Source organism: Galeopterus variegatus, unplaced genomic scaffold (assembly GCF_000696425.1).
Source record: "Galeopterus variegatus unplaced genomic scaffold, G_variegatus-3.0.2 Scaffold930, whole genome shotgun sequence".
In the NCBI taxonomy this organism is placed as follows: domain Eukaryota; kingdom Metazoa; phylum Chordata; class Mammalia; order Dermoptera; family Cynocephalidae; genus Galeopterus; species Galeopterus variegatus.
In genome coordinates this window covers 182,428-204,214 of record NW_007727041.1, presented here as the reverse complement: position 1 = coordinate 204,214, position 21,787 = coordinate 182,428, and the positions used below count along the sequence as shown (strand labels likewise).

The 21,787-nt window shown below is 41.2% G+C and overlaps 1 protein-coding gene across 1 annotated transcript in view; it reads left to right on the top strand.

The window, feature by feature from the left end:
* ITGA2 (integrin, alpha 2 (CD49B, alpha 2 subunit of VLA-2 receptor)) overlaps nucleotides 1-21,787 on the top strand; it is a 100,383-nt gene that overhangs the window by 30,112 nt on the left and 48,484 nt on the right. The window contains exon 2 of the mRNA XM_008573525.1: nucleotides 3,179-3,299. Coding sequence (XP_008571747.1) covers nucleotides 3,179-3,299 — 121 coding nt within the window. The remainder of the gene's footprint in view (nucleotides 1-3,178; nucleotides 3,300-21,787) is intronic.

Sequence of the window (21,787 nt, the reverse complement as noted above, 5' to 3'; positions counted from 1 at the left end):
CATAATAATCATATACATTGTATATTGACAAAATAAAAATTAAAAAAAAAAAAAAAAGAAGAGATTTAGGATGCTTTAGGCATGAAGGAATGGTGATGAAAAATGACATGATTAGTGAGGAAAAGGAGCAGACCCTTTATAAATGGAAATTCTGGATAATAAGGTTCAGATGAGCCCAACCAAGACTCAGAGCTCAGCCAACAATCATGTGAGATTGAGCAAGAAAGATATTTAACTTTCGCAAGTTCCAGTTTACTTATTTGTAAATTGGTAGCTAGGTTTTGCTGTTTCACAAGGTTATTGTGGGGATCGAATGAGTCGGCATGATTCTGATATAGGCGGGCAGACATAGGCATTAGGAAATAGGGTACAAATTGGGATATACATTATGGTTTAAACAATAAAGGAAAAATACTGGAAGGAAATATAACCAAGTTAACCATACTTGCATTAGAATGATAGGACTATGAGTGATCTTCCCCCACCCAACCCCACTTTCTTCATATTCCAAATCATCATTGAAGGACATATTAATTAAACATTCATTTTATTCAACAATTATCCTAGTTGCTGAGAAAAATAGAGTGAATGAAAAGAAACAAGGTTTGATCTCTCGAGGAGTTTATGTTTTAGTGGACAGGGTCAGACAGAAAACAATATAGATACTTAAGATAACTTCAAATAATAATTGCTACCATAGTGGTATAGTGCTGGAGTCAGGTGTTGCTTCCAGATAGAAGGGTCAGGGGAGGACTCTATGAGTAAAGATTTACATGATGGACAGGTGCCAAGATCTAACTGCTGATTTGGGGGAGAATGTTATAGGGTGGGACAGGCAGCTGCAGAATGAGCTGGATGTGTTCAAGGGACCAAAGGAGAGTGTGGCTGGAACACAGTGAGCAAGGAGGAGAGTGGTGGGACATGAGATCAGAAAGATACACAAAAGCCAGATCACAAAGGACTTTGGAAACCAAGGTGAAGAAAGTGGATTTTATTCTCAGTGCAATGGCAAGACATTGGGATATTTTAAACAGAGAGATGAAAAGATCTGCTTTACATTTTAAAATAATATTGTATATATGTGTACAGATACATATACATAAATGTATCTATACCTATATCCATATACATAATAAAATTGAACTGCTAGGTGACAAAGTGAACTCAGTTTCCTTATTTTTAAATTGGCAATAACATATATATATATGCATATATATAACGATACATATATATACTGCATATAAAAATTGTATATGTATATATAATAAAGTTTAATTGCTAGATGATAAAATGAACTCCATCATGATTTCATGCCATTACATGATCGGCCAGGTCTAATTACTGGGGAAAAATAATGAGATCACTGTGTGCACAGTCACATGTGTTCTTTCCAGCATTAGATATTTTAAAAGAGCGAGCAGTTTGGCATCATCAGTCTAAGCTTTCTCTCGTATGTCTGATAATTGGTAACATATTCAAATAGCATTTAGCAAGTTCTGCACAATGGGCTGAAGACAAACTGTCAATTGGAAACACCAGTTTTCTGAATACCAATAGCTTAATTTGCTATGTTATTTTCTTTTGGGTTTTATTTTTATTTTATTCAAGAATAAAAAAGAGCAGTGTTGCATATGAAAATTAGAATGCTAAGGAGAAAATTTGCAAATGTCGAGCTGTGTGGATTTTGCTACAGAGTATTTCAAAATTAATATTTGTACTTCTCTTCCTGGCAGCACATATTTCTAAGAAATAATGAGCTGAACTCTCTTGAGTGAACGAATCCCCAGCAGAGTGATTTTGGCACTTGAGAGGCACGTTAACTACTTTAAGTCCCAAAAGCTTCATCACTGACTTCATTATTCCTTTGGAGCACTCTCCAGAATCTGCTCCCAGCAATTCAGAGGCACAATGGAAGAGCAAGATGTTTTCTTCCTGCCTTTCGGTGCCTAAAACAATAGATTTCTGAAATACTGTGAGCTTTCAGTGCTTCCCAGAAAGTGGGATATTCCTTTGTGAAAAACACATATGAGTAGAATTTGATGTCAGTTTTAAAGAGTCTAATCTGTCTTCAGTGTCTGCAAAGATAAATACTTACCTTAAGCAACATAAAGCATATTCCCATCTCCATACAGAGCGTTAATATCCACACACTCTTCTTTCTACAAAAGGAAGGATGACCAGCATTAACACTAACAGTGTTAGAGAGAAAAACATAATTGACCTTACTCTCCCTTCGTTCTCTTTCCATCAGAAACAAGAACTTTCAAGAAAAGTCTGTCAAGGTGTTATCTTCCTTGGTCTTTGTTCTGTTTTTTTTTTTTTTTTTTAAAACCATTATTATTTCTTGATCATTCAAAAAGAAGCATCAAAAAGCTACTTTTGACAGTTTCCATTGGAATAAAAAAGATATGACACATTTTTCTACATTTCATCCTCAAAAATTATCCCTTTGAAAGGAAATGATACCATTTTCAAAGGGCTGTGATTTTGTACCTCCTTGGATGTAGGTATCAGTGACTTTTCAATAGATATTTCATACAGAGTACATGTGAAGAATTTCAAAGGGATTCAGAAAAAATAAATGATACCCTTCAGAAAAAATAAATGATACCCTTCATTAAGTGGCTTATAGTTTTATTGTGTTAAGAAGGACAAGTAGAACTCAAATTACTTAAGAATCCTTAGAAGTAACATAGCAGTTTAAGAGTTCAGGCTCTTGAACCAGCCAGTCTTGTATTCAAATCCTTACCCTTACTTATACTTTCCAGCTGTGTGATACACTTACCTCTAGGAACCTCAAAAATCTCTGTGAAACAAAAATAACACTAGTAATTATCTCCTAGCATTACTATGAGGATGGGTAAGATAATGAGTCTGCATATAAAGCATTTAGCTTGATGCTAGGGCCCCAAATAAATTTAAAAAGGAATAAATAGGGGCTGGCTGGTTAGCTCAGTTGGTTAGAGCATGGTGTTATAACACCAAGGTCAAGGGTTCAGACCCCCTATACGAGCCAGCCTCCAAACCAAAACAAAAAGCTGTAACTATTATTTTTTGGTAAACACAAGGAGAATAATTGCTAGGTCAAACAAGTTTTTTTAAATGACCTTTGGGAATTATATTAAACACTTTATATTCACAAATTATAAATATGTACTGTTTTCATTTCTCTTAATAGGCATTTTGAGTTGTTGTTTGGCATACAATGTTGGTCTCCCAGAAGCAAAAATATTTTCTGGTCCTTCAAGTGAACAGTTTGGCTATGCGGTACAGCAGTTCATAAATCCAAAAGGCAACTGGTAAGAATATTCTCTTCTTTATGATTTCAGTAAAAATAGTAAATAAATTTTATATTTAACTCCAATTGCTTTTTCAAATTGGTGCATGACTATCAATGGGTAGCTTTCAAATTTCCTTAAATGAAGGATCTTTCTTTGAGAGTTGACAACTGCATATTAGTAATTAATGGGATAGGATAATGCTACTTTTTAAAAAACCTGGATAGAAAATTTTCTCTAAATGTTCCATAGCAAATTTATAACAACAGTTTTGACCATTTAATACATAGGTAGGTAGATAGACAGGTGGATAGGTAGATGATAGAGATATTGTCTTCATTTCTTTTCAAGTAGACTGATATTCAGTGATCTGTTGAAATCGTCACCTAGCAAATGCTGTCCCTGGTCCACTTCTAGATGGTATAATTATTCCCCAAATTTTCTCCTTCAGCAAGGCTGTGTCTATTCATTTCATTCTATGGTCCTCTCAAGCATCAATACAAAATCTACAAAAGTGACTTTCTCTAGTATATTTAGCACCTTTTATTTTTTGCCCCAAAGTGCCCCCAGTCTTTTAATGCTGTGTGATGGTTACATTTATAAACCATGGCCATTCTACCCAGGTGAAAAACAACCACCCTGGTGAAAATGGAAATATCCAAATATATCCCCATTGCTGGCTTAAGTTTCCCATAATAACAATGCATATAAACTCAAGGAAATGAGATGATTCTGAAAGTTGTATTTAGGAAGAAGAGCTGTAGCTCCTCTTCTGCCAGAGTTGAGGCCCACTCGTGGACAAAGGTGCTGCCATTGGAAGCTTATCTCCTTGTTGGAATAGAAGGTTCCAGACCATCTCCACTTACAATCGAGTATCAGATACTGGAACATTGCCTTCTAGAGCTCTTTACAATGATTAAATGGGCTATTGTTGGCTTATCAAATTAGAGCTATAATTCATAAACCTTTTTTCTGTGTGAATTTGTTTGATGCTCTAAACAGTTGAATTCAAAGAAACATTTAGAATCCAAATTATTCACATGGTGAGGCATTCCTGTCTTTGTGATGAGGAACCAGAATGAAATTATCATGAGAGAGGGCAGTGTGTCTCAGCAATTCATGAGCTAAGTTTTATGTGATGCAGATGAATAGGCTCGAGATGATCATTAACTAATGTGAGGAGACTTGGAAAGCAATGCATATTGGAGACAGTTTGTCACTCTCTGGAAGGATGAGAACAGTCTGGTTAGATACCCAAAGATTAGCAATTACTATAGTCATTTGGGATATGAGAGAGAGATGCATGTCTAACAGTTATCAAATTATGCTTTGATAATCATACAGTTGTAAGGAGGCTGGAAAGAATATATGGTCAGCATATTTTGACCTTGGAATCCAGCAGATGAAGTTGCTAATGACCCACAATTTTACATATCTAATGCGAATTCTTTCCCCCAAACTCCCTTGTCAGACAATCCATTCAACATCTCCACATTAGTGCCTAATAGACATACCACACTTAACTGAGAGAACACAAGTATCTGATTTTCTGCAGCAGCTAATGAGGCCAAAAATCCTTGACTACTCTTTCTCCCTCCTCCCTTGTATCTTACCATAAGCCAGTACTGTTGACCCTATCACCAAAATGCATGTTACATCTGTCCATTTCTCACCGTCTCTCCTGCTGCTGCCCCGATGGAAGCCAACACTAGATCATGTAAGTGCAGCTGCAACAGCTTCTCACCCTGTCCCCTGCTTCCCATCTTACGCCTCTTTATTCTGTTCTCCTTGCCATAGCCATGTGATCTTTCAAAAACACAATTGACTCCCTAGATTAAAACCTTCTGTGGCTTTCCAGTGCAATTAGTATAAACTAAAATTCTTTGAAGGATCTGGTTTTAGCCTGCCTGTCCTATACCATCTTTTACCTTTTCTCCTTTATTTTCTATGCTCCGGCGATTATGTCTTTTCTCTGTTTCTTGAACGTGCCAAGCTCATTCCTGCTTCAAAACATTTGCTCATCCTTTCTCTTGCTTGGAAGAGTCTTCCCCAAGCTCTTCACTTAGCTGATTGGTTGTCATCTTTCAGTCTCAGCTCAAATGTCTCCACCTTATAGACCTTTCAGTACAAACCCATCTATATAGCCCTTTACCACCCCTCCTGGTCACTCTAGCCTTGTATGTGGATTTGTTTTCAGTCTAGCAGTTATTACTATCTGAAATGATCTTTATTTGTTTATGGGTTCATTCTCTGTGTTCTACCTTTGTCTCTGAGTATGGGAACATTGTTTTGTTCACTGCTGTGTCCTCAGCACCTATAGTGGTAACTGGCACTGCATAGGGGTCAGTTATTATTTGTTGAATGACTGAATGATAATTCTACTTCCAAATGATTCACACAAGGTACTCTACAAAGTGAACTATAGTAGACTGACTTAGGAAGTATGAGCGAAACAAGACTTTCAGATGGACTCCAGTGGTCTGCTTTATAGATGTAGCCTAGCTGAGGACAACCTGGCACTGAGTTTTAGGTTATTCTTTTTAAGCAATAGCTTTCCTGGGAGAGGGTAAATCGAAGAGAGAGCCACCATTGGTAATAGATGTTAGTAGAGAAGATAAGCTTATCAATAATTGTAGGAAAATCAACCACTGGCCATGGAGCAGGTTGGAAATTGAATAAGACTAAAAGGGGCAGAGTTGACAGGAACCTCTCAAGCAGAGTCCTGGGAAAGAGAGAAGCAGCCATATCTCCTTCTCTCTCCAGGATTCCCTCTAAGTATTCAAGACATTGATAAAAGACAAGTCTATTAGCAATTTGTCGTGAGATTCTAGTGCTGATAATGTGATGTGAAGACCAGGGACTCCAGACATTTCTAAACCCTGCCTTGGCCTTCTCATAGCATTCCTGAGATATAAACACAGGACAGTGGCTGTTGGGAAACAAGGCACTGCTCACTTACTGGCTGGGCTAGGGTTTTGAACACCAGGATAGAGCTTTCTAGTAAAGTGTAGGATTAAGCTCAGGCTCAAGGTAATTCCCTCCAGCCTGTGTCTTAAGCACCAGCTGGTCGGAGCATTCTGCACCACACAGAGGAAGAGAAGGGAGAGCCCCTGTGTCACCTGAGGGACTGACCCATAAGAGGGGAGAAGTAGGAAGGAAAGAGAACAAAAGCTGGCCAGGCTGCTGCTCTGGGTGCTTTCACTGATCTGGTCTCATGAAGCAAAGAAGCAGAAGAGGCCCACCCATGGGCAGGATCTTCTCCTCCACTGCAGGCTGGACACTCCATGAGATGCAGAAAGTACAAAGCAGACCTTAATTTTAAGGAATGTAAAATAAAGTCAATGAGGGAGATTTGTACGCAGAGTAGGCCACCGTGAATAACACTGGCACTGAGTAGGGGGTCAGTAGTTAAGAAGATACAACTAAGCGCATGGTGTCTGTGTTCTTTTCATGTCCCTAGCTCTATTAACTTAATATTAAGAGCTCATTTTCTCTTTCCAAGCCCTGGGACACTAGAGGGACAAATTTCCTCAGGACCTCACTCATTAGCCAGGCTCTGCCAGGGTGCCTTGTCACAGAGGGCAGTGCTGTGGCCAGGACCCAGCTGAGTGGGTTACCCCATTCCAGCACTCAAGTGGCCACAGCAGGACGAGCAGCCTTCACAACTCTCAGTTCAAGGGAAATAATGTGAAATTTGGAATCCACAACTGCCCATTTGTTTTGACAATTGGCCCCGTGCACTTCTCCACTCCTAATTTATGACAAAAGCACAGATATTATGGAAGTAGCAGATGTGAGAAGGACTGTTTAAACGTTAACTTTCCTTCTGATACTGATCAAGTTAACTTTGGGCACAAAAAGTGGTATTACTAGGAATTCTTTTAATAAACTGTGAGTCTTTCTCCCTTGGACTTATACATGTAATACAAGCACGCATGCACGCAGACACACACACGTATTTCCTTATTTTCTTTACTCTCTTACTACTGCCTATTGTGAAGCTGCCATTCAGATACCTTTTTCCTCTGCATACTCTGACTTTCTTTTCAATCTATGTGAGCCCTGACTCCATCTCTCAGTCCTTTCATTCCCTCTAACAACTCACTTAAGGCTGTAGTCTGAATTTTCTTAAATCACACTTCATTGTTTTTAAAGTACAATTTTAGCTGTTCCATGTTTCTAAGAATTTTTAGGGATATTTTACTTCAGGATCTATCAGATTTTAACAAAGTACTTTTGACTCTTTCGCTAGTTTTATGTATCATATTTTTATTATACTGTAGACTTCTACTGTAGAAATAATGGTGATATGGCTTTGATAGTTCTTGAACCTCTTTTTTATTTTTTACTTTAACATTTACTTGTTCATATTTGTGGGGTACAGTGTGTTATTTCTTGCTTATACTGCACAATGAGTCACTTAGTGTAGACAGCGCAGTTGTGTACCCATTAGTCCACCACTTCCCCTCTCCCCACCCGCCTCCCCTCCTGGGCTCTGGTAACCACTATTCTACTCTCTACTTCTATGAGAACCACTTTGTTGTTGTCGTTATTACATATATGCGTGAGACTGTGCAGTATTTATCTTTCTGTGTCTGACTTACTTCACTTAACACAATGGTTTCCAGTTTCATCCATGTTGCTGCAAATGATGCAATATCATTTCTTTTAATAGCTGAATACTATTCCATTTTGTACAAATACCACAGTTTTTTCATCCATTGATAGGCATTTCAGTTAATTCTATCTCTTGGCTATTGTGAATAGTGCTGTGATGAACACTGGAGTGCAGGTGTCTTTTTGATATATTGATTTAATTTCCTTTGGGTATATACCCAGTAGTGGGATAGCTGGGTCATAAGGTAGATCTATTTTTAGTTTCCTGAGGAACCTTCATACTGTTTTCCATAGTGGCTGTAGCAGTTTACATCCCACCAAGGACATAGGAGGGGGTTCCCTTTTCTCTGCATACTTACCAGCCTTTTTAACAGGCTTAAGTGAGCTGGGTAATTTTAAAAGCAAGCTGGCCTCCCCAGCAGAGCGCAGAGCAGCCTTCTGGCAGTAAGTAAAGCTGTGGGCTGTTCTCCCTTCCGTGTTGGCAGAGGGACATCCCATTTCAGAGCCCTCCTTTTACACACAGGATGTTCAAATGTGGATGATGCTGTCCTTATCACAAACAATCTGCAAAGGATTGAGATATGTTTAAAATGACTTCCTGGAGCTGTGGTGATATGCACTGTTTCTGTTTGTCTGGACCAAGAACAATCTGAGCTCATTATATGGCTCAAAAACCATAGAAAACTGCAATCACCTGTATGATGAGGACTGACTGAGAAGTAGGGGTATTTCCAGTTGTAGAAATGCATTTTCTTGTTCTAGCAAAGACTAGTGCATTCTTTTTCCTTCAAAAGAGAGGAGAAATATAATGTGCATGGGTCAAAGCCTCCCCAAATCCATCTATATATGAATTTAGAGCTTTAACTTTATAATTAAGAAACATTTTAATAAAGCTCTATGTATATTATAAATGTAACAGATTTCTCCCACAAATATGTCTGTAAGAGAATTTCAAATAAAAAATAAAGATGAAATGTTCAATTTCATAACAGACATCAAAGATTATGTTATATGGCTTTTTGGTAACACCAATACCTGGTATTTATTGAGTACTCTTTCTTTGCCAAACACATAACATTCATGATGACTCTGGGAGATTTGTAGTTTTATTGCCCCTTTTACAAATGAGACAACTGAGACTTAGAAACAACTTAGACTTAAGTTGTTTGCCTAAGATTACAGAGCAAATAAGTAAAAAAGGTAAATTAATGCAAAATGGAAATAAGATGCTCCAAACGTATGTATTTTTGTAAGTATCAAAAGAGGGGAGTGGCAGGTTGTAAATGGCATTTATAAATAACATCTAAATCTTATTTTAACATATAAAGTAAGATAAACTTTTACAATTTTGAATTAAACGTTCTGTTACAGAATTTATTCCATTATTCTTTCATTGGCTTTACCATTAAGTGTTGCCCGGGCAAGGATGACGCTTTTCATCCTGTCATACATAGGGACAGGATATGTCATACATATACAGGCTTCTCACATATGTCGGAGCCACAGCCCAAGGGTTTTACCCTCAGCTTTCTCACCATTTGCTGGGTGGCCTCTTTGGAGCACAAAGAGTGTCATCACTACCAAACCAGAATGTTATGATCACTTTGTGCAAGAATAAAAGAAAAGCACTTCAAAAACTAAACTGCTGTGTGTGTGTGAGGTACACTAATCAGCACTTTGTAAAAAGACCTAGGAAGAAAATCAGGTTTTTATAACTCATTCCTCCGTCTCTCTCCCCGCCCCTTGCCTCTCAACCATTTCTCATCTGTCGTGGATTAGCTTCCATGCATATTGGATTAGCTCCGGTATATTTCTTCTTCTTTGCCAAGAATGTTATTCCAAGCCCCTTTCCAAAATAACCATGTCTTTGTCTTTCAGTATGGCCTTTAAACGTTAGCCAACATCATCCTTTATGTCTCCTTCCAAAGATAATATTCTCTTGCCGTTAGGTTGTCCTGGCAGTGCCATTTCACATTCTTACATTGTTTATTCAGAAGGTTTGCTTTTTTATTTTAAATCTATGGCATGTATATTCCTTTTTTTCTTCCGTTAGATTTTAGTTACTTTTTTACTAGCTTATAACTTAGTCCAATTTTTGATTCTGTAAAAACATTGGAAGTCTGTCTGTAATATATGCTTGCACTTTTAAGTTTGAAAAACATCTTGTTAATATATTTATAAATCACTACTTTGTTATTGCCATGTAATGAAACCATCACTCAACACTGTTCACATAGATGTGCAAAGTGGTATGTTTCCTATCAACAACGACTTTCCCTCAGCTGGCAGTAAGTGCAGGGCAAATATGGAACCACGTACCTTTTAGAACACCAGCCCCATGGACCACCTTAATGTCAGTTTACCTATATCGGTCACACCATACTTGCAGTTTTTTTTCACTAAATTAAAATAATATTTATGTCTAATTTTAAAATGTTTTGTGCTATTTGTCATAAATAAAAATCTATAGTAGCAAAGGCATTTTAAATAACTCCTGCTATGACTTCCTTCTCCCTTCCCCTACTCTGGACACAAGTTTGTGTGTGCACCTACAAACATATGAACACACACACACACACACACCCCTTGTTTGTGACTTGCATGTGGGGTGTATCTGCTGTCCTAGAATGTCTCAAGTGCTTCATTGATCCATGCAAATCCTCCATCCCTCACCAGTTTATCATTTTAAGCTTTGTTCTGTGATAATGTCTGATTGTCTGTTTCTGGAATAAATTTCATTTATGAAAGTGAGTGTGACTAATAGACACACCTTCCTACCATCCTTTGTCTGAAACATTTTCATCCATCCAACTCAATCTGAGGAATGCTAAGTGGCACTGGTGGAGCCTATCTGTTAATTTGTTAATGGCCCACATGATGGGAAGACTGTGTGCACCTCTTCCCTAGAAGAGTTCTAAGTGAACTTAAGACAATAGGAAGAATCAGGGATGTGGAACGAAAGGGCATGGGTGCGAAAGGGCACAAGTGCAGATCTAGGCTTTGTTGCCACATGGACACTTACAGTTGTTTTATGTTTTCAGTACAGTTGTTTTATGAAAACAGGAATAGTTATAACACTTGACCTCAAAGGGTGTTTATAAGGATCAAAGGAGATAATGTACATAAAAAGTGCTTTACAAACTGTAAAGCGGTTTACAGATGTTCCTATTCCAATTTTTGTCACTGATGAAACAACTACCTGCCAAAGCACCTCGATGAAATGTGGTGGTCTTAAAATCACCCCTCTCCATAGGATAGGACCAAGAATGGGTATTTGTGTCATCACAAGGAAGTGAGTATTTCAACTTCTGATCTTAACTTCAAGAAAACTGCACGTTGGATGAATTGAAGTAAGTTTTTACTGCTTCCTTCTAGTGCAAAAGCTAATTTCCAGAGTTTTTATGAGGCAGAACAATAGGCTTAAGATGTCTTAGCAGTAATAAGGTTGGTGGATTCTTCACTATGAAACTGAAAGACCTTGGGGATTTAGCCATCCCACTATTAGAGGAAACGATCTGGCAGCCTAAGAAGTCTGAGGCGGCATGATGAGGCTTAAATACTAGAATTGCCTTTCAGCATATGCCAAAGAATTTAATTATTAAATTTATAATAGCAATATTGTTTTCCAAACAACATCTAAAAAAACGAACTCTCTTTAACCATCTTCCCCCTTCTCAGAGATGCCAAGTCTTGCCAAGTGAATTCTCTCCGTCACAGACTCCTTTTACATTTCCTAGCAGGAAGCAGGGAGCCCTTTAGAAGGCACCAGACACTTTGCATTGTCAATGGCCTGGAACTAAACAATATAAGGAACAATATTTATATTTATAAACCATAAGCTTGGCTTTGAAATTGCTCACGTTAATGTAGACATTATATACAATAGACCTAATCCCAAGTATAACATCCCCTTAGATGTCTGATAGACATCTCAAACTTAAAATATCTCACACTGAACCCCTGAGCTCCCTCTACCTCAAAGTTTTGCTCTTTTCACAGTATCCGCCTTATCTGATGGTGGTGACTTGCTCCTCTTTGTTTCTCAGCCAAAAATCTTGGAGTCATCCTTGACTGACCTTCCCTCCTTTCCTTCCTTCCTTCCTTCCTTCCTCCCTCCCTCCCTCCCTCTCTTTCTTCCTTCCTTCCTTCCTTTTTCAAAGACCAGCCCCAAGCAACCCTGCTGCCCCTGCTTTCACAGCAGATCTGAAATGACACCAGTCTCACCTTCCTCCTGCCAGCCTGGACGAGCCCTTCGCCATCCCGTGCCTGGATCATTGCAATCGCCTTCTAAGTGCTTCCTCTGCTTCTTTCTTCCAACATAATCGTTCCCAGCAGTGCAGCCTTCAAACTCCTTCTGAAATGTGTCAGATCGCATCTCTCCTCTACTCAAAACCCTCCAATGGCATTCTCATTTCACTTGGAGGGAAAGCCAAGCCTTCTGATATATACGAGTCTCTGTATAATGTGGCCCCCTTACCAGTCTGACCTCGTCTCCTACTGCTTTCCCCCTCATGCACTCTGTTCCAGCATTTGCACATGCTGGTCCTAGGGCCTGGACTACTGTCCCATCAGAGTCGTATGGTTCACTCCTTCGCTTTCCTCAAGTCTTTACTTCAGTGTCACCTTCTTAGTGAGGCCTTCCCTGACCATTCTAATGATTACAACACTCTCCACCCCACATTCCTAGCTCCGTCCTGTTTGTATTTCTCCCAAAGCACTGATCACTACACCACGTTTTACCTATTATATTTACTGCCCATTTTTTACTACTAGAATGTAAGTTCGATGAGTCCAGAAATTTGTGGCTGATTACACACTAATGTATCTGCACTGCCTAGAACTGTATCTGGCGCATAATAGGTCTGGCCACCATGTACAGCCTCACAGATTGGAAGGCCAGGGAATACCATCATATGAGAATGGTGCCCCCTGGAGTTGTTCATCATGTTAGGCCCATAAGAGATCAATAAACATTGGCTGAATTGAATAAAACAAAAAGTTTTGCTGTACTATTTTAAGCATACCTCTGTCAGTAATCTCTAGAAAAATCCCTTGTATTCAAGGAACATTTGGAGAGTTTAGAGACCGACAGACCAAAGAAAGATATTTATAACAGCCCCTGGATTGTGGGTTTGAAACTATCCTACCTACATTACCATAAATACTGTTTACTAACCAAACAAAGTATTTTGAATTCCAGTGGAGGTGGGCAAATTGGCTATGTTTTCGAAGTCTACATAATCACTATTTTCTCACACGATAATTGAACAGTAAGTGTTATTTAAAGTAGTCATGGAAGAATTCCCAGTTTCACTGTAGGAAAAGAGACGTTTATATCTTGGGATTTTGCTTTGTTTTGAGAATCAGCACACATCATGCAGCTCTTTCATCTGGTTAGGATGAAATTATATCCATTTCTTCAAAGAGATTTTGCCAAACTTCAACAGGGTATACCCCCCAAAATATCCTACTCCCCACCTTTGTAACAGTCTCTTGTGGCATGTCCCTTCCTGCTACAGCTGATTACATCAAGTTTTATCAATAAATATACCGGCCTCCGTCATCTTCCTGTCTGATTATTAAGAATGTCACAATTCCTTGGAGTAGACACTGGTGATGTCATAGCCTTTCCTTCTGAGGGGGAGTTGTTAAGAACCAGGATTTCTCTGAGGCCTTAGGGTGTAAGAGACGAGAGTCTGCTGGAAACTTTGCCAGTAAAGGAAGTGGTGATTTCAAAATCTTCTCTGTAGTCATTAGAATGACCTGTAGGCTACTCACTAATGTGGTTTAAGGTCTTTGAGGCATGAGTCGTGTATGATGAGGCAGCTTGTTGTTCAACAGTCACCAAAATGGTCTGCTTTTCCAGTGTTTTCTATTGTCTTGTGTCGCTTTTTTTTTTTTGTAACTGGTAAAGGGATCGTAACCCTTGGCTTGGATATTGTCTTGTGTTAAGAGGTTAAGATAGCAGAACACTGTCAGAGATTTATCTGTGTGTATGCTTTCTGAGAATTTTGAGTGCTTTGTCATTCTTCTGGTTAAGTGACACAAAACTGTGCAGGTGCTCGCCTTTCTCTTCTTCCTGTCTGATTAACTTAGGAGGTCCACAGTTCTCACAGTGGTAGTGGGAATGTCATAACCCCTCCTGAGCTATGAGGTTATTGAATCCTGAATTCTTAGATGAGGTGGGAGGAGGTGAGGGGGAGAGTGTCCAGGAAATGCTTAGTCAATAGGAAACAGTGAAGAGTCTTTTTGCTTTTGCACGTTCTCTTGGAGAAAACAGCTAGTGGTGTGGCTTTGCTGCTAGATGCTCTGAGGAACAAAATGGTTACATTTTAGATCAGAAATACTTTCGTTCCTCAGTGTGTCTCTCTTGGGTTGTGCTGAAGAGATATGTGCATAAGAGAAGTCACCTGAATTACTGCATTTTGTATTATCCAAACATACCCTGTTCTTACCTGTGTTGCTAACAGTGTAGCCTTCCCAGGATGGCTGTGGGTTGTGTCCAACACACAGCCACACACTCCATCACGGGAAGTATGGCCTGACCCTCAGTTTCTGGTTTCTACTCCAGGCTAGTTCTAGAACCCAGCTCATCTGTCCAGATAATTTTTCTTAATCTTGTCCCTATGTCAGGCCTTTGTGCCCCTAAGAGGACGCCTAAGGGTGAAGAACTTGGGCTTCAGAATCAGACACGCTTGCTCTTCTCACCAGCCATGTGGACATAAGGATGTTGCTCATCTCTCAGGTGCCTCAGTGGTTCCATCTGTAAAATGGAGATAAAATAATCTCAGACCTGTTTTGCAGATTAAATCAGCCAGTGTTTGGAAAGCCTTACACGCAGTACCAGATGTTGTAAGATTTGCTGTAATTAATAGGCATTCCCTGCGTGCCAAGGGGCAGAGGCGCACTTGTGATAGTTTCTTGCTGTAAGGTGTTATTTTGTTCTCTACACAGACTCCACGGTCAGTTTTTGTTTAAAAGATAAAACAAGTTAATACATAGTAAATATAGGGAGGCTGAATCTGGAGTAGCTGACAGAGTAATATAAGTATCATGCTTTCCTCTCAACTTGGTTGATTTTTTAAATTTTTTTTGTTTGTTTTTTTAACTTGGACAAAAAATAAAAAACATGTTGTTTAATAAGAACAGAATTAGGGATTTTCTTTTTACGTAACTGTCAAGCTAGGGCTGGGTCTGGAGCTCACAGACCTCTCAAGCCCGTTGTCCAGCCTGGGTCACAAACCCTTCACATGCAGGTCTATGAGCTAGGTAACCAGCAAAAAGGTCCTTGGAGCTGTAGGTTTGAGAGCATGGCTGCACGGAGCAGACGCCCAAGGCAGTCAATGCCACCCAAGACTGAGGTGCCGCGCATGCACACTAACTCCACCCACACACAACTCAGTTACAAAGAATGAACTATACCCAACTGGACCAAAGGCGAGAGGGCCTGATTAAATTATTCTATTTTCCCAACAATCCACCCTCGCCATACAATCTACACGTTCAGAATCTTCCGTGGTGTTCCTTTAGTGAGGATAAATGACCCTTACATTTACATAACCTATTGCCAGTTCAATATGCCTTAAGGCTTGTAGTTCTGTCCTTTTAACTATTAGCCACATATGTCCAGTTAGTAGTCATCATTGGTGTGATTCTCCATGGGAATCCTGCATTCATACTGATGGGAAGTTCAACACACATTCAGTAGGCCAACACACAGATCACGTGACTCTGGTGCAGTGCCTGCAGCCAGAACACTACAGGTGAAAAGATAGAGGGGTTATTGGTACCAATAGGGGGAGTTCTCGCCTCTCCGGTAAGATACATGCTAGTTTGCCATCCTGAGAAAGGATGGTTGCAGGAATAGGTATCTTACCTGGCTTATGATACCGTACTTTATCTGCTAACACTGTTGGATCTGTAGGTTCTACATGTAACAGTATAGGGGAACTCATAACTGGCTATAATGATAATACAAATGTGCCCTTTGGAATAGAGCACTTACCTGTTCCAGGCCACGTTACCTTTACTCGAGGAGGCCAGGTACTTGTCACCCAAGGTGAAACTCCAAGTCTTCCTCTAATCCTTTTCCCCAAGGCCCTATTAAACCTACCCAGTGTATATGGAGGGCTTGTATTCTCCAAAACCATTCCCATTGTACTGTCTGTCCCTGTTGCAAACAGGTTGGGGTCGGTAAGAGAACATTTCCATTCTTGCCATATCCTTCCATTCTTGCCATATCCTGGCTTCAAAAGCTTATCTTTAGTAGTGACTTGCAGTTGTATAAGTGCTGCAGCCCTATGCAACAGACCTTCCACTGGAGAGGGTCCACCCTTGCAGGGTCTCTCATTTAGAATTCTGACTGTCGGCCATAATCAACATGTCCACCCTTTCAGGGATAGGGGTTAGGTAATTAGCCTTAGTCACTTTTTTTAAAAGACCATTGTACCGTTCAGTCATTTCCACTGCCTGGGGATGATATGGCACATGTAACTTCCACTGAATTGACAACTGGGAAGCCCACCTCTGAACCCCATGTCCAGTAAAGTGAGTTCCATTATCACTTTCTATAACTACAGGCCGACCATACATAGCCATAAGGCTATTCAGTGCCTTCACAGTGTTTACCTGGTCTGGGGCCTTACAAGGCCATACAAACAGAAGACCAGTAGCCGTATCAACAGCAGTGAAGATGTATCTGAAATTCTCTGACCTTGGCAGTGGTCCGACAAAGTCCACTTGCCATCGAGTCATGGGCACCCTTCCTCAAGTTATTTACCTGTCTATATGGGGCACCTGCCAGGTGTGTAGACTCTCTTGAACACACACTGGACAGCCATGACAGGCCTTCACTACATCTTCCCATTTTATAGGCAAGGCCCATCTTTGAGCCACCATCCACATGGTTTCACTGCCAGCATGCTGCATTCATCGGTGTAACCACTGGGCTACATAGTAGCTGGGGCTTTTTCCAGCCATCTTACCTTAGCTAAGGCATCAGCTTCATCATTTCCTGGACTGGTTAAGGGGAAGTGTCCTGTGACATGGAAAAGAGTTTCTTCTTTCTCAAGCCCCAATTCCCATAACTCTTGCCACATGGCTTGTCCCCACAGGGGTCAGTGGCCTACCATCCCCCATTGATATTTCCAAGTAGAGATCCAAAGGGTTAAACCTTTGTACACAGCCCAGCAGTCAGTACAGATGGTTAATGGCCCAGGCTCATTTTTTATCACCATCCGTACTGCTCTCAATTCAGCCCATTGACTGCTTTGCCCTGTGCCATTTTCATACCACATAGTATCTGTTAAGGGCTGGACAGCAACAACTGTCCATGATGCTGAGGGTCCCATGCTAGAGCCATCTGTATACCAAGACTGTTCTGTGATAGGTCCCTGTCCCTCATGGAAAGGTGTAGCCTCCACCTCCATGGGTAAGGGTTGTGTCAAAGTTTCCTCCACAACCTCTACTGGGCCTAGCACAGTTTGCAACTCTTTGGACAGAGGACTCATTGACACAGTGCTTCTTAGTTCTATATATGCTCCCCATTTAGACAGAGTGGGAGTCTGAGCTACACCTTTTTTATGGTTGGTTGCCCACGTGTGCAGCCAACCTGTTATGGGGTATGTCGTCCTTGCTAGGACTTTGGCAGTTCCTGTGATAGCTTCAGTGGCTGTCAAGGCAGAATACACAGCTGCTAACTACTTTTTTATTAGGGTGTAGCACACTTCAGCGCCCTTCCAGAACTGAGACCAGAATCCTACACGTGTGCATTATCGGTCCTGTCTCTGCCACAAACCCCATCCTAACCCCACCTGGGTTATGCGTACATCTAACTCAAAAGGCTTAGTGGGGTCGGCCACTTGTAAAACCTATACTTGCTGTATTGCCCTTTTTGTAGCCCAATAAGCCTGTTCTATTTCCTCAGTCCAATCCCAGGGGGCTCCTTTCTTTGTTAATGCATATAGTGGGCATGCCATTTGGGCCATATGGGGCACAAAAGCTCTCTAATAACCCCAAAGTCTCAAATATGTCTGTAGCTGAGCTACCATGTGGGTCGAAGGTATGTCTGTATCTTATCTATAATAGCTTCTGGGATGACCCTCACCTTCCCAACCAGACCACTCCTAGGAATTTGACTGACAGCCCAGGTCCTTGCACTTTGGCTGTATTCATGGCCCACCCACATTGTTCCAAATGACTTAACAGCATTGGAGCTGCCTGGGTTAAATCTATAAGAGAATCAGAGGTTAGTAACACATCATCAATGTAGTGAAACATTGTGTCCGTGCTGGGCCTAGTCCACCCGGCTAGGCCCCCAGCCACCAAACCATGACAGATGGTTGGGCTATACAGATAACCTTGGGGCAATACTTGAAAGGTCCACTGTCTTCCTTCTCAGGTGAAGGCGAACTGATCTTGACTATCAGCCGAGATTAAAGTAGAGAAAAAAGCATTTGCAAGGTCCAATACATAATGATAAGTTCCCAGCTGAGTTGTCAGCTGATCCATCAAGTTATGAACTGAAGGCACGGCTGCACGCAAAGGAGGCTCTACTTTGTTCAGTTCTCGATAATCTACAGTCATTCTCCAAGTACCGTCAGGCTTTTTCACTGGCCATACTGAAGCATTAAATGGGCTATGAGCTGGACAAATAATGCCAACTTTTTCTAACTCCAATGTAGTGGCACTTATCTCTGCATGTCCTGGTAGGCAATACTGCTTTACATTAACCAAATGTCTTGGCTTGGGTAACACCTGTGGGTCATGTTTAGCATGTCCTTGTAACACAGGCTTTACTGTCCATACTTGCAGCCGAAACGCTCCAACTGTTGTTTGCAACTGCAAGCCATAAAGTACATCCATACCCAAGATGTATTCAGCTACGGGGGCTACATATACAGTATATGCAGAAGGACGTAATCTTCCTATGCTCAATGGCAATGACACGGCTTTGACCTCAATTGTATGTCCTCCATAGCCATCTATATGAGCTGTGACCCCTGGAAACTTATCTGGATTGCCATATATCAGGCTACATTCTGCATCTGTATCCACCAATGCCAAAACACACGGCACATTAGTCCTTGACCAGTGTATTGCCAATTCAACATGAGGCCTCGGGTCCTCGCTTGCCCCCAAGATGAGCACCTTGGCCTGCTCCCTAATCAAAATGGAACAGTTCACTCGCATCCTCGGGAGCAACCAAAAAATCTTTTAAACCCACTGAGCATACCTTGCTACCTGTTTCCTGACATTTGGTGAAATGCTGTTCAGGGCATAATCGCTGCCACAAGGCAAACAGGACCGCATTTAGCTGCTGGTCAATTTTCTTGCTATCAACCCCTGCTGCAAGCAAGTCAAGCCACATCTGCTTATGGCTAGTCTTGCTTGGTCCCTTCGGGATAAAATCCCAAGCATTTCTTGGGGGTTGGGTCTTAGCCACCTTCTGGACTTCTTTTGCTTGTCTTCTATCCTCTACTTCACCCAAACTGGCTATCATAGCCATTACCTCATGTATAGGATGACCAATGTATGGGGCCAGTATGGCCATCAGTGACCCAAAGGATGTTGATGGGGCATTTTGCAGCACTATGTCTCTCATGCTGCCTGTAAAATTTTCATCGTCTGGGCCACGAGTGTTCACATTAAACATGGACTGCTGCATCCCCAGCTCTCGAATAATTTGGACCAGCTCAGTATATGTTTGCCATTTACTAATGGTCTTGGGCAGTTCTCCAGCATTTGTCCACACAGTTTGGGAAGGTGCATCACCCAGTCCATCAAGGAGTGATTACCTGGCCCTTGTGCATATCTGCAGCTATTCTGCAGCCATTGCCTCAGGGTCAGGTGTATGGTAATGGAGGCCAACTTCTCCATCTCCTCACCAGAGCATACCCATAACCATAACAGCCAAGCAGCCAGGGTCTCCCCATGTTTCTGCCTGAACTGTCTCCCCAAGTCAACCAGTTCAACCTGTATGTACAGGACATAGGTGGTGAACTGGGTCACCTGTGGATCACGCACCGGTTGTCCATCCAGTCCCATAGGCTGCTTCTGCCTCAATTTCTTGTGCACAACAGGTCGTGCCTGGAGACGCACAGTCTCCCCCAACTCACCACCAGGTTCGTCGTTCTCCCTGGTGTGAGAAGCAGGAGTGGCCAGTTGCTGCACGTTGTCCTCCAGGACGTTTATCCATGCTTCCAACAACTCTGCTTTTAGCTTCGAATCTTCCAGTAGCTGTACATCATCCGCCAACAACTCTGTTTTCTGCCACAAATCTTGATCAGTTTGCATCATAGTGAGCAGCAGCCAGGCTCTAGTCAGCAGAAAAGTGGCCACTGGGCACCACATGCTCAGGATAGCCACATTTCCTCCCATTCCCAAGGGGTTTTCTGCCATAGTGCCTGGTCTATGCATCCTTGCAATACAGTGAGCAGCAACCAGATCCCAGTCAACAGGAAGGTAGTCATAGGGCAGAGCATATTCAAAAGTAGCCACATTTCCTTCTTCTTTCAAGGGATTTTGGCTCCTGTACTTGCTCAGAATCCTGTCGCAGACTACGCCAATTGTCAAGCTCTTTTACCCACCTGTAATCCTGCCAATTGTCGAGCTAGGGCTGGGTCTGGAGCTCACAGACCCCTAATGCCCATTGTCCAGCCTGGGTCACAAACCCTTCACACGCAGGTCTATGAGCTAGATAACTGGCAAAAAGGTCCTTGGAGCCACTGGTTCAAGAGCATAGCCATGCAGAAGGGATGCCCAAGGCAGTCAACAGCAGCCGAGACCGTGGTGCTGTGCATGTGCACTAACTCCACTCACACACAACTTGTTTACAAAGAATGCACCACACCACCCCCAACCAGACCTAAGGCGATGGGGCCTGATTAAATTATTCTATTTTCCCAACAGTAACTTTTCCTCAACAAAGGAAATCCTTTTAAATAATAATGTAGAACCATCTACTCATTTGTTTGTTTATTTTTTTCATTCATTTGTTCAACAAATATTCAGTGCTACAGGCACAGAATTCCTAGACCTCACATACCTTTCCTTTCTAGTGGGAGATTTAGTCAGTAGGCAGGCAGTTAGTGGGCAATATGATTAAAAAATGGGATGGAGAAAAATTAGAGACTACAGATGTACTCAGGAAAGGCACCTTGTCCATGTTTGGAAGAGCCAGAGGGACTTCTTGGAGGGAGTGATGTCTAATAGGAGACCTAACTATTGAGTTGAACTTTAGCACATGTGAAGATTTGGAAGCAAAAGAGACTGATTTGGAGGAGGATCTGAGATCAGTGTGACCCAAAGAGTTTCAAAAAGGTGCATGGAAAGAAACAGAGTTGGAGAAGAAAGCAAGGGCCAGATTATCCCTGTCTTCCTTTACACTTTACGATGGGTCCAGCACACGGAAATCACAGGTAGCCTCTGTAGTCCCACTATGAAGAAAGACAGAAGACTTTACAGACAGAGAAAATCAAGCCACTGGAGAATAATTTTCATGGTACAAAGTCTTCATAAGGCTCTTAATTTCCTCTGAGTTGTCATGAATTTGACCATCAGATATGCTCATACCTGCATTCCAAATCCTGCCACTGATTCCCTCCCTCTGTTAAAGCAGATGTTGGAACTTACTAACATCCAATATCCAGATTTCTATCTTTTTCAAAATCCTTACGTGCCTGATACTATTGTAATACTATGGGTAATATTTTAATAGGCAAATTATGCTATATCATCTGCTACAAAGAGACAAAAATCTTTCAACTCCAACCTTAAAGTCAGCTGAATTAAAGTATTCTAGAATGCTCAGTAAGGTATTAATTTGAGAATAATTTTGCAAGATGAACAAGGGGAGAAGCTAATTGTCTTTCAAAATAATCTATTTTCCTCCT